The sequence below is a fragment of the Sarcophilus harrisii genome, chromosome 5 (assembly GCF_902635505.1).
Source record: "Sarcophilus harrisii chromosome 5, mSarHar1.11, whole genome shotgun sequence".
Taxonomy (NCBI): Eukaryota; Metazoa; Chordata; class Mammalia; order Dasyuromorphia; family Dasyuridae; genus Sarcophilus; species Sarcophilus harrisii.
The window spans coordinates 83,384,464-83,401,090 of record NC_045430.1 but is presented as its reverse complement, the minus strand read 5'-3'; the positions used below and the strand labels follow the sequence as shown (position 1 = coordinate 83,401,090).

General features: G+C 47.7%; 1 protein-coding gene across 1 annotated transcript in view; it reads left to right on the top strand.

Moving 5' to 3' along the window:
* LRP1 (LDL receptor related protein 1) overlaps positions 1-16,627 on the top strand; it is a 107,574-nt gene that overhangs the window by 31,406 nt on the left and 59,541 nt on the right. Inside the window, exons 9-21 of the mRNA XM_031941122.1 lie at positions 276-465; positions 1,113-1,256; positions 2,168-2,404; positions 7,563-7,743; positions 8,150-8,372; positions 9,655-9,856; positions 10,288-10,413; positions 11,232-11,372; positions 11,451-11,576; positions 12,208-12,324; positions 12,604-12,684; positions 14,503-14,670; positions 15,761-15,943. Coding sequence (XP_031796982.1) covers positions 276-465; positions 1,113-1,256; positions 2,168-2,404; positions 7,563-7,743; positions 8,150-8,372; positions 9,655-9,856; positions 10,288-10,413; positions 11,232-11,372; positions 11,451-11,576; positions 12,208-12,324; positions 12,604-12,684; positions 14,503-14,670; positions 15,761-15,943 — 2,119 coding nt within the window. The remainder of the gene's footprint in view (positions 1-275; positions 466-1,112; positions 1,257-2,167; positions 2,405-7,562; positions 7,744-8,149; positions 8,373-9,654; positions 9,857-10,287; positions 10,414-11,231; positions 11,373-11,450; positions 11,577-12,207; positions 12,325-12,603; positions 12,685-14,502; positions 14,671-15,760; positions 15,944-16,627) is intronic.

The window sequence follows — 16,627 nt, the reverse complement described above, 5'->3', positions numbered from 1 at the left end:
CACAGGTCCAGTGCCCATCCCTATCCCTTTCTCGCCTCATTCGATCTTCACAGTAATCCTGTGGAACAAGGGAGACAATATTTTACAACTGAGGAAATTGAAATACAGAGAGGTCACATGGATTTCACAAGGTCCTGGGATTAGTGAATGGTATTTGGGGTATCTGGGCTCTAGCTGGGTGGAAGGTGGGAAGGGGCGGGGGAAAGGATAAGTATTCGATATCCGCATTCCTTGCATTCACATCAGTCTCTTCCCTTCTTGTGGTTCTCCACCAGATCGAGCACCTGTACGGCCTGACCGTGTTTGAGAACTATCTCTACGCCACCAATTCAGACAATGCTAACTCACAGCAGAAAACTAGTGTCATCCGAGTGAACCGATTCAACAGCACAGAATACCAGGTGGTCACTCGGGTGGACAAGGGGGGAGCCCTCCATATTTATCACCAACGGCGCCAACCCCGAGGTAAGAGAGAGACCTTCAACTCTGCAAACACCTATTGTTTTCTGGAATCACTGGTCCACCACCCACTTATCGATAATAACAGTAATGACGACTTACATCTATGATACCTGGAGTTTACGTATCACTTTCCTTACACATGGAATAGACAATGCAAGTAACGCTGAACCCATTTTGTAGAGGAGGAAATCTGAGGCTAAAAAAAGATTAAAATTTTTAATAAGTTAAATGTCAGAGGAGCTGGATGATACAAAGGATAAGAACACCAGCTCTGGAGTCAGGAAGATCTTCCTTCATTCAAATGCAGCCTTAGACACTATGACCCTAGGCAAGTCACTTAAACTCCAATTGCTTCTGAAAAAAACAAAACAAAATTAAAAGGGAAGCATCTCTTTCTGAGGTTACCAGCCAGCAAGTGACTGCACTAGGGCCCAAAGCAGCTCCCTGGGCAGAGCCATTCCTTCTCTGTCCCCAGAAAGCACCAACTCAAGGTTAAATAAGGGAGACTCGGGGCTTCTCATTCCCTTAGGGGGCAATGAGGGACTAGCTAAGAACAGAGGTTTGCTGAGGACTAACTTTTTCCAGGCTGGGGGCAGGGCCATGGATGGTGGGCTATGTCCCCCTGACTTTTTTTCTTCTTCCCCCCTCAGTGAGGAGTCACGCCTGTGAGAATGACCAGTACGGGAAACCAGGAGGCTGCTCAGATATCTGCCTTCTGGCCAACAGTCACAAAGCCCGGACCTGCCGCTGTCGTTCAGGCTTCAGTCTGGGCAGTGATGGGAAATCCTGCAAAAGTGAGTGACGGCACCCCCCTCCCCCCCGCCATGCACATACCCGTGACCTTTGGGACGGCCTTGATGAACCAACCTTTTCCCCCCTCTTTTAAAATATCTTTGTTACAAGGGATGGCTCAGTGGGAGGGGAGGGGTATTTTTGGAAAAGAAGACAACGTGGAGCAAAATTGCAATAGAAATGAGATGCTGAAAGAGAGCAGCAGGACGGGGGAAAGGCAGGGCTGAAAGGAAGGCCATGAGGCAGGCTTTGCCTGTCTGCCCCAGGTCTGGGTTTGCAGTGTGTTTGTGTAGGCGTCGAGATCTGGACTCTGCCCATCTGTTCTGGGTGCCTGCTGCTCTGGCCCAGCTGCCCAGTAAGAAGAGAGAAGAAAGGTTGGGTTGGCTTGTCACCTGTTCACTTGAGATCAGAGATTTTTGTACATTTGAACTGTGGCCACTTCTTCTGCCCATTTTCTCCATATATGCTGTGTCCCATACCACTCCCCACCACCCATTTTAACTCCTTCCTTTCCCTAAGGTCAGTGATAAGTAAATCTTTCTCACTCTCTGTCTCTGTCTCTCTCTTTCTGTCTGTCTCTCTCTCTCTTTCTGTCTCTCCCCCCCCCCCCCACCTCTCTCCCCTTTTCTCTGTCTCTGTCTTGTATCCTGAGAATGGTAGGACCTTGGTGGGAAGAAGGAGGAGGAAGAAAAGAAAAAGTACAAGATACTGGTTCAGGGTACCCAAGTGAGGGACACATGTGTTGCCTTATAACCTCATACTCTTTTCCTCCCATCCCTCCTCCTCAGGGCATTCTAGGATCCACAACCCCTTTTTTCTCTTTCATCTCCACAGGTCCCATGCTCAGGCTGCCATTCCTGATGCAGGATGGTGACTGAGGATGTCTTATTACTTATTCTCCCTTTCTCTGCAGAACCAGAGCACGAGCTGTTCCTGGTATACGGAAAGGGCCGGCCAGGTATCATCCGAGGCATGGACATGGGGGCCAAGGTCCCTGATGAGCACATGATCCCCATAGAAAACCTCATGAACCCCCGAGCGCTGGATTTCCACGCGGAGACGGGCTTCATCTACTTTGCCGACACCACCAGTTACCTCATCGGCCGTCAGAAGATTGATGGCACTGAGCGGGAGACCATTCTCAAGGATGGTAAGGGTCTCTAAAGGGAGAAGCACAGGCAGCACATGTAGAGGAATAAGAACCCTGGAGTGTTTTGGGTTTTTTCTTAGAGATTTTTCAGCACCAGACCCATCCTCTGACTGGACAATAAAAAACTTGGAGATTTGGGGGAAAGAGAAAAAAATGAAATTTTGTCTGGGGGTTGGGGTTGATGGTAGAGAGGTTGGGGAAAAGACAACCTTCCTTAGTGAGAAGCGTAGAGCTAGGGCAATGGATGCTCATCCATATAGAACACGAGTCCTATAATCCCCTGGGAGCATCCCAGACCTCTTTCTCCTTGGCTCACCAGAGAGGTGGCTCTGAGCTCTTAGGCTTTACAGCCTCGGCCTAATTGTTCCTGGGGATCACTCACATTAGCATTGCGGTGAGGGGAGAGAAGAGTGGGAGAGGGGAGATGGGAAGGAACAAAGTACTTATGGGTTCCTGTGAGATGATGGACTTCCTGCCAGAATGAGTGTAAGTAGACCTCACTTTATGTTGGGGCAAGTACAAAAGTGAGTCATGCTTTTGTAATTTGAATCCCATTTCCTCCTTGACTTCAGTTCTGATTGTTCTCCAGGGGTGACTGGGTTCCTGAGCTCGGAACTTTACATCCCCTTACATCCTTATGTTCCCCTCCAGCCCATCAGGGATTCCCCCTCAGTGATCCAGAAACAAATGGGGAGATTGGTTGGATTGGGATTCCCCTGCCTGTAATGATGCAATTAATCAACAAACATTTGTTAAAGGTTGACTATAAGCCAGGCACTCTGCTCAGTGTTAGAGATAGGAAAGAAAATGTAAGACCAGTTACTACCCTCAAGGAACATGCATTCTAATGAGAGAGACCCCACGCCTATAAATAGGTAGGCAGTAGCTACTAAGAGAACTGACAGGAAGGAGGGGAAAGGAATTAACAGATGAATAGACTGACAAAGGCCTCCTGAATCAGGGGACTTGAGAGCCTTGAGACCCTGAAGTGAAGAAAAAAAGCATCCCAAGCCCTGAGACAGAAGAGGAATTATCATGCATGAGGAGCAGCAATTAGGCCAGCCAGGCCTGGGTGAAGGGGAATAAACATGAAAGATAGGCTGGGGCTAGGGATGAGCTGGAAATGACTGAAGAGTTTATATTTGAAGCCAGAGGTTGGAGTTTAAGAAAATTTTAAGAAAATTGTTTTGGCAGCTGTTCAGATGAATTCGATTAGAGAGACTTGATGCAGGGAGACTCATTGGAAGGCTATTACAAAAGCCTAAGCAAGAGGTGATGGGGAACTAAACCAATATAGCTGCTGTTTGAATGGAGAGAAGGGGTGTGTATGTGTGTGTGTGTGTGTGTGTGTGTGTGTGTGTGTGTGTGTACACAGATATACACACACCTGAATTGCATAAATACTTATACATATATAAATATATATATGAAAGATGATGTGAAGATAAGAAGAACTGTTTGAATGAGAGGAGAGGCATGTATGTACACACACACATATATACACACATATACATTGTATAAACATATATACATATATGTATATATGAAAGATGTGAAGGTGAAAAGAACAAGATTTAGCCACTGAGTTGGCTTGTGGAGTGAGCAAGGATAAGACATTGAGAATGACACTGGAGTGGCTAAGACGGGGAAATTCGCAAAAGGTGTAAATTTGAGAAAAGATAAAAAGTTCTATTCAGAATTTGTTGAGTTCAAGATGAGATGCAATTTGAAATATTCAATAGGCAATTGGTGGTGGTAAACCAAAGCTCAAGGGAGGGACTAGGGCTGATGAGAGATGGTGGGTTTATCAAATGAGATAAGGTGGTGGTTGCTATTGTTGTTACTATTTGTCCTTCTTTAGGGAAGATGAACTAAACATGAAGGTGTAGATTTAAGTGGGGGAAGGGGAAAGTCTCACTTTCTCCAACTGGGTCCAGAGGCAAGATAGAGATCCAGATGACTGGAGATGGTTTTAGATGCAATGGGATATGTAGAAAAGGTGAGTTGGCTGAATGAGATAAGGCAGAGACAAAAGAGAATAGGCCTTAGGCATAATTACTGTTAATGGGTGTGACACAGGTAATGATCTAACAAGAGTAGCTAAAAGGTAGATACTTTCTGAAGGGGAGGGTGGGAGGGGGGAGAAACAAGGAGAGAGTATTATCAAGAAAATCTAGAGAGAAAGGGGTTTTGCAGGGAAGAAAGTGACCAATCTGCGGGAGTCAAGGATGGAGACTGAGGAAGAAAACCATTAGATGTGTAAATTAAGAGATCTTTCGTAACTTTGGAGAGAGTGGTTCATTTGGATAATAAGGTCAGAAGCCTTTTGGAAAAGGGTTTAGAGTCCAGTGAGGAAATAGAGGCATACAATGTAGGTGGCTTTTTCAAGCTGTTTAACAGAGGAGAGAAAAGACATAGAATGAGAACTGTTGGAGATAATAAGATCTGTTAAAGCTAGGCGTTAAGAATGGAGGAGACATGGACAGCCAGGAAGGAACTAATAGATAAAGAGTGATTAAAGATTAGGGAAATCAAGGGGATGATGGGTACTAGAGAAATCTGCTAGAGAAGATGGGAGGCAGTGGGATCAAGGGTATACATGGAAGGGTTGGGCTTTTTATGAAGGGCTACATCTTTTTTAGACTAGAATGAAATTGAGGACAGTTGGAGAGGATATCAGAGAGATTAGGATGAGAAATGGGGAAAAGGAAGTTCCTGGCATGTGGTTTTAAACTTTTGGGTTGCATATGAGATATATAGGAGGGGGTAGAAGGGGAAGGAGCACTTTGAGAAGCAGCCTCAGTAGTAAATGACATGGAGAACTAATTAGGGAAGAGTAAAAGTACTTCCTTGCTACAGTTTGGACTCGGTTGATATTAGTTAACATAAATTTGTAATGGACTTGGTCAGCATGATTTGTGACTTCCTCTAGCTCTATTCACCAGCATGTGAGGAGGAGTAAAGGAGGAAGATGGTCAGGGTAATACAAGTTTGGCAATTATATGGTCATCAGTAGGTCAAAAGAGAAAGAGATTTGAAAGGAGAGCATAGTATAGAATAGAAATGGTTCAGTGGTAGAAAATGGAAAGGGAGGAGTATGCAGGGATGATGGACTAGAAAAGTCCATCTGAGGAGTAAAAGAATTGGAGATGACAATAAGAGGGGGAAAAAGTTAGGATTTTAAGGTAAAGGGAGAGGTGGAATGATAAAAATTAAAATTATACAAAGAATGTTCGGAATTCAAAAACATTGAATTTAAAAGATTGTGGTTAGGACCATCCTTGTTTACAGCTGAATAGAGTAAAGGATTAGGTCATGGCAGTCGACTAAGTGGTTTGAAGAACTAGGAGGTCAGAGTATCTGAAGAAACTTCAGTATGTAAATTGAAATCTCCTAGTATGGAGGCAGAAATTAGGGTGGAGAGGAAAACTTTGACCCAGTCATTAAGCTCATTAAGGAAGGACAATTAATCTTGAAGATTGGTAAATAATGACCACCAGGATCTGGATTGGGTGATAAGTTCAGATAGTCTGAACTTCAAAGGAGAGGTTCTTAAATGATGGCAGTAGAGAGAGTGTGAATGTGGTCATGGGAAGCAAGGAATGAATACTGATTCCCCACTGAAAATAGTGAATCAATGGGTATGAGAGAAAATACAATCCGTATTGGAAAAGGTACCCAGAGTTTCAGGAGAGTTTCAGTGTCAGGCTTCGGTGAGCACTAGAATGAAAGAACAAAAGAAGAGGTTTAAGATGAGAGAAAAATAGTTAATTATGTAACAGGTATTCCAAAGGCACGGTGGGAGGGGTAGATAGATCTGGAATGGGACATTGAGGATTATGGATGAGATTAATGAGTTTGAAGGAGTGAACAACTGGGGTTCAGTTATCAGGAGTTCAGTATTCTGAGACAGGGAGAGTATGGGAATATGCCAACTAGTGGAAAATTCAGCCTAGGTAAAATACTAGGAGATGGGAAAGGACTTAATAAGAAAGATAGATGATTAAAAGGTTGAAAGTTGTCCCTCAGTTTCTTGACCAGGCAAGTTCCTCAACAGGTTGTGTGCTGTGAGACTTTATGAAGTCTGTCTTAGAGCAGGCACAAACAGAAAGAGGTATGTTCTGGGAGCTCAAGGAGCACAGTCAGGAGACAGGAGGTAGCATGTTCTAGGGTGTGGTATATACCAATCTGGGGAGTATACTGATTATAATTTACCACTAGATCACAAAAACTTCCTGTAATTTTTGAAGCCACTCTCTGACAAATACAGTCCAATGCTGCCTTATCTGAATCATGACATCTGAGTTGGTTTCCATCTTCCTGGGCCTAGAGAAGAGGATAGAGGACATTAAATGATATGAAAATTAAGATTTCTGTATTGGGGAGAAATAGGTGGAAGTTACAGAGGGACTGATTTGGACGATATAAGAAAACACTCCCCCACAATTAGTTCTCATTGTCTCAAAGAAGAAAGTTGCCATGGGAAATGGGTTTTTTGCTCACTGGAGATTTTGAAGTGATGTTGAATGGTCACTTGTTGGAAGTGTTGTGGTGAAGATTCTTGGACAGGGATAAGTTAGATTGGATGGCCTCTGAGCTCTTTCATCTCTAAAATTCTGTGGTGCTAGTTAAAAGAGATGAGATGAATGCTTTCGTTGAATGAAAATAATCACTTTCCCATTTATTCATCTTGTACCTTCAAATTTTTGTATGTTGTTCCTTGGAGATAGCTACACATGCATATATTTATTTGACCACCCAAGTCAGTTCAAGCACTCCACATTCATTAACTTGAGACACAAGCAGCATCCACCATGTCTATTGGCTGCCATATACAATATCATGAGAACATGCTCTTTGACATAGATGCATATAAACACCTGAAATAACCTTATACTTTTTTTTTTTTTAACCACATACCACCCTGCCCATCCCCAGCAAGAAAAAGGAATCCCTGGCCTAGGAGTCAGAAGATCTGGGCCTCGGTTTCACCATTTGCAAAATGAGAAAGTTACACTAGACTATCTTTAAATTCTTGGTGGGTACAGTGCGTGCTTGTCTTAGAAGGCTAGAACAGGCTGAATGGCAATGGGAAAGATGAAATCATATTGTTGGTTAAAGGTTCCTGCCCTGCTTCCTGTCCCTTATCCCACCTTAGGTATTCATAATGTGGAAGGTGTAGCTGTGGATTGGATGGGAGATAATCTGTACTGGACTGATGATGGGCCCAAGAAGACTATTAGTGTGGCGAGGCTGGAAAAGGCAGCTCAGACCCGTAAGACGCTAATTGAGGGCAAGATGACTCATCCCAGGGCCATTGTGGTAGACCCACTGAATGGGTAAGTTCCCAGGGGTTCATGAATTTGCGGAAAACGGAGGCTAGAACAAAACCCAAAGTACATGTAGCAGGGGAACACCTGGCAAGAATGGGATGGAGAACAGGAGTGGGGAAGGAGATAAAGGAACCAGGAAATTCAGACAGAGCACCTAGCAGCTGAGGCAGAATACCAGAACAAAGGCTGAAGGGGTGGAGGAATCCAGATGGAGGGTATAACATGTAAAAATTATCCCAGACAGAAGAAAAGAGTCCATCTTATGATGATCAGTAGAAATAATCTGAAGAGCCAGGAAAGTCCTTAACTATGTGGGCCAGAAGCCAAAATATTCCATTCAATATAGCATAGGATGATTCTAGCGTATCAAGAGTGATGGAAACAAAAGGCTTTGCTTCTTCTTTGCCTACAGGTGGATGTATTGGACGGACTGGGAGGAAGACCCCAAAGATAGCCGCCGGGGACGACTGGAGCGAGCCTGGATGGATGGCTCGCACCGGGATATCTTTGTGACATCCAAAACAGTGCTGTGGCCCAATGGCCTGAGCCTGGACATCCCTGCTGGGCGTCTTTACTGGGTAGATGCCTTCTACGACCGAATTGAGACTGTACTACTCAATGGCACTGACAGAAAGGTGGGCTATCTGTGTGCATGTGTCTTTATGTTGATATGCGTCTGTGCCCACAACTGGCCTAGGACTTACAGTGTAAGGAGACTGACATTCTAGCTTCCAGCCCAGCTTGTTGGGGGAAGAAGGGTATCACAGAAGGATGGTGTCTTTTAGCCAGTTTTAGGTTTTTTTGTTTGTTTGTTTGTTTGTTTGTTTAGCTTAGATACATTTAAAAGTGTAGGAAACTCCCAGTATGGAAACTCCCTCCATTGATATAGCGCTTATCCACATCTGCATTTAGGGATGAGATATGGCCCTGTCTTTTATCTTTTATTGCCCCATTCTGATGGGGAAGACAGGACCCACACCAAAGATATAGATAGAGAAAATTAAACACAAAGAGGGTTCAAGATAGAATATGTTACTCACCTCCCAACAGTGAACTGATGGCCTCTAGGTGTATAATGAAACATATAAATTTTGGATGTAGTTGATGGCAGTTTGTTTTGCATTATTATCCACAAATGAGGGAACTTGGTAGGGGAAGAAGGGAAGAGATAAGTCTAGGATTGGCTGGGGATGTGGATAGGGGAGAATAGAGTATAGCAATAGTGGAAACAGTAATGACCTCCAGATAGGCCATGAATGGGCAGCCAGCTAACCCAGGGGATGGAACACTGGGCCGGGTATCAGGGGACCTCTCTGGGCTCAGACATGGTAGCTGTGTACAAGTCACATAAGTCCGGGAGGCAGCTAGGTGACTCAGTGGATAGAGGGATGGGCCAAGCATCAGGAAAACCCGAGTTAAAACCTGGCACTTACTAGCTGTGTGACTTTGGGCAAGTTATTTAACTCTTGTTTGCCTTAAATTACTGGAGAAGGAAACAGCAAATCCCTCCAGTATCCGCCAAGAAAACCTCATGAACAATCTGGTCCATGAGGTCACGAAGAATTGGACGTGACTGAATGAATAAACAACAACAAGGCCGTAAATCAGGGCTCTCCTTCTTCCTGGAACTTCCCAGGACTGCACTGAGTAGTACAGGGACTACGTTATCTAAGCTTGCCTGACAACCCAGAAGAGTGTTCTGGAGCTTATTTAACTCTAATCCATATGGAGCCTGCTTAAGGCCCCTTTCCCCATATTTATGATACCTCCCAGACTAGGTGCCCCACTCCTGACTTATTGACATCTTTCCGTCTGAGGGACCCGTGTGTCTCCCAACTTCTCTGTAATGACCCTTCTGCTCCCTCATTCTGCCTCTCCCCAAGACCCCTCAATCCTTACTGCTCCCTCCCTCTCCAGATCGTGTATGAGGGCCCCGAGCTGAATCATGCCTTTGGCCTGTGTCACCATGGCTCCTACCTCTTCTGGACTGAGTATCGAAGCGGCAGCGTGTACCGGTTAGAGCGGGGACCACCAGGAACGACCCCCACCGTGACTCTGCTCCGCAGCGAGAGACCCCCTATCTTTGAGATCCGCATGTACGATGCCCAGCAGCAGCAAGGTACTCAGGGCCCACGTCTAGGGGAGATGTTTGGTTGCCTTTTCTTTCCCATAGATAGCAGCCACAGGAAATAAAGCAGCCTGGGGGGAGCTTTTTGGCAGAAAGGGCCATCCATCATGCCCCTTTGTCTTTATTTCTTCCAATATGGTAGCTTGGGAGAAGAAGAAATTCCTGTTCCACTAAATCTGATTACCTCTCCTTCTCATCTTCTCTCCTATTTCTTTTCTCATCAACTCCTGGACAAACGGTCTCCTTTTCTTCTCTTTTTCCTCCATTTCTCTTTCTTCAATCCATCTTCTTTGTGTCTCTCTTCTTTGGCCCCCTCTGACTTTGCTTCATCCTGTTCTGCCTTCATCTCCCCGAACTCCCCTCCTGGTCCTCTCATTGTTCATCTCCCCGCCCCATCCCCTGACTTGATCCATTCCTTGCAGTGGGTACCAATAAGTGCCGTGTAAACAACGGGGGCTGCAGCAGCCTCTGCCTGGCCACTCCTGGTAGTCGACAGTGTGCGTGTGCGGAAGACCAGGTGCTGGATGCCGATGGCGTCACCTGCCTTGGTACGAGGGGACCCGGAAATGTGGGTTAGCCTGGGCTGTTGGGAGCCCTTTGTCCCGGCATTGGGTGGGAATGGTCTCGAGCCAGAACGGTGATGGTGAGGAAGAACTTGGTATTGAGGAACCCAGAAGTGAGAAACGAGACAAGACAATAAATTTTTAAATATTTTTTATTGAAGCTTTTTATTTTCAAAACGTATGCAAGGATAATTTTTTTACCACTGATCTTTGCAAAAACTTGTGTTCCAATTTCCCTTTCCTCCACTAGATGGGAAGTAATCCAATATATGTTAAACATAGTAAAAAAATATGTAAATCCAATGGAGGCATACATATTTATACAATTATCTTGCTGCACAAGAAAAATCAGATCAAAAAGGAAAAAAGTGAGAAAGAAAATAAAAATTCAAACAAACAACAACAAAAAGCGTGAATGCTATGTTGATCCACACTCAGTTCCCACAGATCTCTCTCTCTGGGTGCAGACAGCTCTCATCATCATAAGATCATTGGAACTGGTCTGACGGCAATAACTTTGAAAGAGCTAGGGAGGCTTGAAAAATTTAGGGAGAGGATGGGACAAGACACCACAAGGGAGGAGAATATGAACCACAAAAGGCTAAGAAAGAAGTTTAAGGGTTTGAAGAGGGTCTTGTTGTTAATTCTCCCTAATGGATAGGAGAGAGTTCTGATGGGTTTCTTGGTTGGGAAAAGACTATGAGTTGATGAGGCTTATTCTCTCATCTCTCTAGTAATAAAGTCACTCTGTCTCTCTCTAACAATCTGTCACTCTCCCTTTTCATCCCTTTGGGGAACTGCAGCAAATCCGTCCTACGTGCCCCCACCCCAGTGCCAGCCCGGTGAGTTCGCATGCGCCAACAGCCGGTGCATTCAGGAGCGGTGGAAGTGTGATGGCGACAACGACTGTCTGGACAACAGTGATGAGGCCCCTGCCCTGTGCCGTAAGTGACCCGTCTCCTCTTCCCTCCGAAGCTGGAGGCTTCTCTTAGTGTTCTCACTCCCAATTTCCCCCTCTTTAGACCAGCACACATGCCCGTCTGACCGCTTCAAGTGTGAGAACAATCGTTGCATCCCCAACCGCTGGCTGTGTGATGGGGACAATGACTGTGGGAACAGCGAGGACGAATCGAACTCCACCTGCTCAGGTGCGCTGTTGCCCTCTGGGATCTGGGGGAAGGAGAGGAGCTATTCATGAGAATATCAGGGGCACACACTGCTTCCCTGTAAGGATGGAAGGAAGAGAAGACAGAAAAAATGACCCAAGGAAGATAGTGTTGGGAGAAAAGCGGAGATTTGCGCCCAAGGAAGAGGCTGTAGGGATGTTTCTGAAGGATCTGGACCCATTCTGTATTTCTGGGAGGCAGTACAAGGCTAGAATTTAGCATGGACTGCCCCCCACCTCTCCCACAAAAGAGCAAAAGATTTAAAAGAGTGCCTAAGGAGGGGAGAGGGCTTGGGGACTTGAACAGAGAATGAGATAAAATGGAATGGAAAAAACCAGCTATGAAACCAGAGGATATGGGTTAAAATGCCAGCTGTGCACCTATTGCTTGTATGACCTGGGGAAAATTATTTAATGTTCTTATTCCTCAGTAGCCTCAATAAAGGGATTGTACTAGATAATGTCCTTTCTATCTCTGAATGTGGGACTGTGTATGACCTTGGAACTTTTATGGAGGCTCCAAAGATCTGGCCGGAAATAGGGCAGTGAGACCTCAGGGATGACCTGGGAGGGATGAAATCAGTGTGTGCATTCACCACCTCTGCTACCCACAGCCCGCACCTGCCCCCCCAATCAGTTCTCCTGTGCCAGTGGCCGGTGCATCCCCATCTCCTGGACGTGTGACCTAGATGATGACTGTGGTGATCGATCCGATGAGTCAGCCTCATGTGGTGAGAGAGTGGGAAGGGGACAAGGCGGAGATGGAGGCTGTGGGGTGGAGGAAAGGGACACTCCATACTCCTCATCCAATAGAGAGCTTCTTGCTCTGAGGCCCCCCTCTTTCCCACCTGCATGAAGGCTACTGAAAATAAAGGGTCTCCCCCTCCATTATGCCAATTCTAAAAGAGTAGGGTGGCGGACATTTCTAGGCAGTGAGGTGTGGGGATAGTGCTCTGAGGCTAGAGCTATCCCCTCACCCCACTCAATGCTCATTCCTCCCATACCCACAGCCTACCCCACCTGTTTCCCCCTGACTCAGTTTACCTGCAACAATGGCAGATGTATCAACATGAACTGGCGCTGTGACAATGGTAAGGGCTTCCCCTCTCCATTCCCGACTCCCTGTCCTTTCTTCCCCATCTTTCGTTAAGACATTAGAGATAATAGGAGAAGCCCCAGATTAAAAAAAAAAAAAAAAAGTTAGGTAGTCATAACCAAATTAGCATCTCCCTCCCTCCAAAAGGCTGAGGTCCTGCTATTTTGGCTAGAGGAGAATGGAGAAGGAGGAGGAGCTTAGCACCTGGCCAATGGAAAAACACTAGACATATATTCAAAAATAAGATTATGCATAATATAATATAGTCTTGAAAACTTTAATTGGCTCTAAAGATCCATTTTTCCCCCTTCTGTTGCACCAGTCTGGATTTAAGTGACTCTTACTCCAGCACAGGACAGTGGGGTTTGTTTAATTGATTTTTAAAAAAATATTTGGTAACTTTTTTCAGTATAATCAGTTTCTTGATGGTCTTCTGCATTTTATCTAATCCATTCAAAAAGCATTCTTCTGAGAAAGGGCCCATAGATTTCACAAACCTGCCGGGGGGAGGGGGGCATCATACCCCCAAAGTGAGGCACTCCTGCCCAGAGGGGCCAGAGTTAGAGAACGGCCTGGCAGAGCAGCCCCCGTCCCTTCTCTCGCACCCTCCCTGGGAGCTCTCGCCTCCTCTCCAATGGTTGCTCCAGGGAGCCGGCCACGGACCAGGTGATGCTGCGCCCGAGCAGGGCCAGCCCTGTGTGTGTGTCTCCGTCTGTGTGTCTGTCTCCATCTCGGGGCCTCTGCTTCCCCCAGGCTTAGTTGTGAGGGAGTGCGTGCTGTGGTGCTGCCGGTCCGGGTGCCAATGGTTCCCCCGGCGGTTTCTGTGTTTCAGAGAAGGATTGTGGGGACGGCTCTGACGAAAAGACCTGTCCTGAGCCTGCCGGTCAGTGCATAGTAGCACATGCACCATCACCTCCCACAGAGCCTCCAGCCCCGTAGGCAGCTCCGCCCCCAGGGGGCTCAGCCAGACGCAGACGCTCGCCTCCCCTCCCCCCCAGGCCCCGGGGAGGTGGGGCAGCAGCTAGCTGACAGCCCAGAGAGGAGAAACACAGAGAGATGAGAAAGGAAGGGAGAGAGGAGAGAGGGAGACGCTCTGCAGGGAGGCAGGCAGGAGCACCCAGAGCAGGACAGCTGTCCCTCCTCAGACAGGCCCCGGCTTTGAGCATCGTTCCTACTGTTGGAAGCCCTCCCCCTTCTCACACACAGACACAGGCCCCCGAGGAGAAAGTCAGTCACCCCCAAGTACAGAGAGGCAGGATCAGCACAGTCTCGGGGCTCAGATGGATCCTCGCCCCCGGGGGCTAAAATGCCTCAGGGATTTCTGCCTTTGAGGGGGAGACAAATGGGGGATCAGTCAGGTCCCTTCTACCATAGATAAGCCAGGGGATGCTTCTAGGCCCACCGCCTCCTAGGAAGGCAGGGATTCCTGCTTCGAAAGAAAGGAAGAAAGGCTCTAGAGAGTGCCCCCATCCCCCCGAGGATGACTGAGGAGAGACAGCTATCTCTCCTCCATGGAGGCCAGGACACGGGGAGGAGGCTCTGAGAAGCAGCCCCCTCCCCCTCCCCCAATCCTCAGCTGTGTGGTCCATGGTGCATGCTGCAATCTATGCAGTTTCTGTGACTTTTCTGTTTGTTGTTTTCTCACCGGGGGTGGGGGGGGGGAGGGGCTGACGAGTCCTGAGGGTCGGGGGCGGTCTGGAGTCAGGGGGTCGGTGGAGTGAGGCTGCAAGTGGGAGGCGTGGGGAAGGCCAGGCTGCTGACAGCCTGCTCTCTCTGCCCTCCCGCCTGCTCCCCACCCCCACCCCTCCGCCAGACAACGACTGCGGGGACAACAGCGATGAGGCCGGCTGCAGCCACTCCTGCTCCAGCACCCAGTTCAAGTGCAACAGCGGCCGATGCATCCCTGAGCACTGGACCTGCGACGGGGACAACGACTGCGGGGACTACAGTGATGAGACCCACGCCAATTGCACCAATCAGGGTGGGCCTCTGGGGCTGGGCATGGGCCAGCACCAAGCGGGGGCACTGCAGGTTGGAAGCACAATGCAGCTGCGCTGACGGGGCGGGCACCTGGAGCCGGGGGCTGTCCCAGACAGGAGGGGCGGCTGCGGACCCTCCCAGCCTTAGGGAGCGTAGGAAGGAGAGGAACCGGAGGCAGGAGAACCACTGGCACTGGGGGGCGGGGGGCTCAGACTCAGTCCCCCGGCAGAGAGGGGCGGGGGTAGGTGAGAGCTTCACGGGAGGCACAGCAGCTTTGCCCCAGGCGGGTGGTGTAGGGGCCTGGCACCCAGAATCATGCCAGCCGCAGTGGGAGCTTGGCAGGGTGGGGCAGCCACTTCATAGAGCAGTCAGAAGTACCGAGTGCTCACCATGCTGGACACCTTAGGGGATGCAGAGAAGGGTGAGACGCCATCCCTGTGCTCAAGGACCTTACAGGCTAGCTGGGGAGACGCAGAACAAAGCGGTGTGGGGTGGGTGCCCGGGGACGGCGCAGGCCCCGGCTCAGCAGGAGCAATGCCAGGGCGAGGCCTCGGGGTGCAGGAAGGCCTTCTGGAGGAGGTGGGACTTGTGAGGGGCTCAGTGAGTGAGTCGGGCCAACTCCGGGCCGAGCTGGCAAGTGGAGAAAGCTGGGCCCCGAAGGGCCTCGAAAAGGCAGGTTTCTTTAATCCAGAAAGTTAAAGGTGCAATTGTAGGCAAATTAATCAGCTAAGAAAGGAAAAGATAAAGAAATGCGGAAAGCAAAGTAGCCAAGAAGCTGTGGCAGTAAGTAGTCCAGGTACGGGCTGCTTAGGCCTGAGTTAAGGCAATAGCAGAGAAAACACATGCAAGGAGGAGAACTGCTGGGAAGGGAGACCTGAGCAGGCCATGATGACAGCTTCTGCGTGATCAGATGGTCACCTTGGAGATGGAGAGATGTGGGCGAGGAAGCAGAGAAGAGCATCTTGTTGGGAAGGATTGGGTCCTTCAGAGGAGAAATTGGGGCACCGGGATTACTGAGTTGAGCTGGGAATGAGGAGAGAGGGTGTCCTTGAAGCGTTGCCCTCATGTCCTCCTCCATTCCTTGTTTCCAGCCACTCGACCCCCTGGCGGCTGTCACACGGATGAATTCCAGTGCCGCCTGGATGGCCTGTGCATCCCCCTCCGGTGGCGTTGTGATGGGGACACGGACTGCATGGACTCCAGCGATGAGAAGAACTGTGAGGGAATCACACACGTCTGTGACCCTAATGTCAAGTTTGGCTGCAAAGATTCAGGTAAAGAAAAGGGGCTCCTGGGAGCTGGTGTGATAAGGAGGAGGCAAGAAGGAACCTGGGAAGCAGAGTGGGGAAGGAAACCGGGCTGAAAGGAAAGGGAATAAACACACACATACATATTATATATACATGCACATGTACATATGTGCACACACACACACACACACACACACACACACATATATATATATATATATATATATATATATATATATAATATAGTACTTACTATGTACCAGAAGCTGTGTTAAGAACTTTAAAGAGGGTCCACTCAGAGATTAGGGAAGGAGACTGGGCTGAAAGGAAAGAGAATAAACACACATATACACATATGTTTATATACATGCGCATGTACATATGTGCACACACATACACATACACACATATAAATATATAGTATTTACTATGTACCAGGAGCTGTGTTAAGAACTTTAAAGAGGGTCCACTCAGAGATTAGGGAAGGAGACTGGGCTGAAAGAAAAGGGAAGAGAATAAACATGTATGTAGGAGCTCCTACTATGTGTCAAGAATTATGGTAAGAACTTTAAAAGAGAGACCATTCAGGGAGTCAGGAAGAAGACTAAGGTAAAAGGAGGGACATTCAGGTAGTGGAGAAGGAGGCTGAGAGGGAAGGGAAGGGAAGAAACCTTTTTGTACACCTACTGTGTGCAAGGCCCTTTAAGG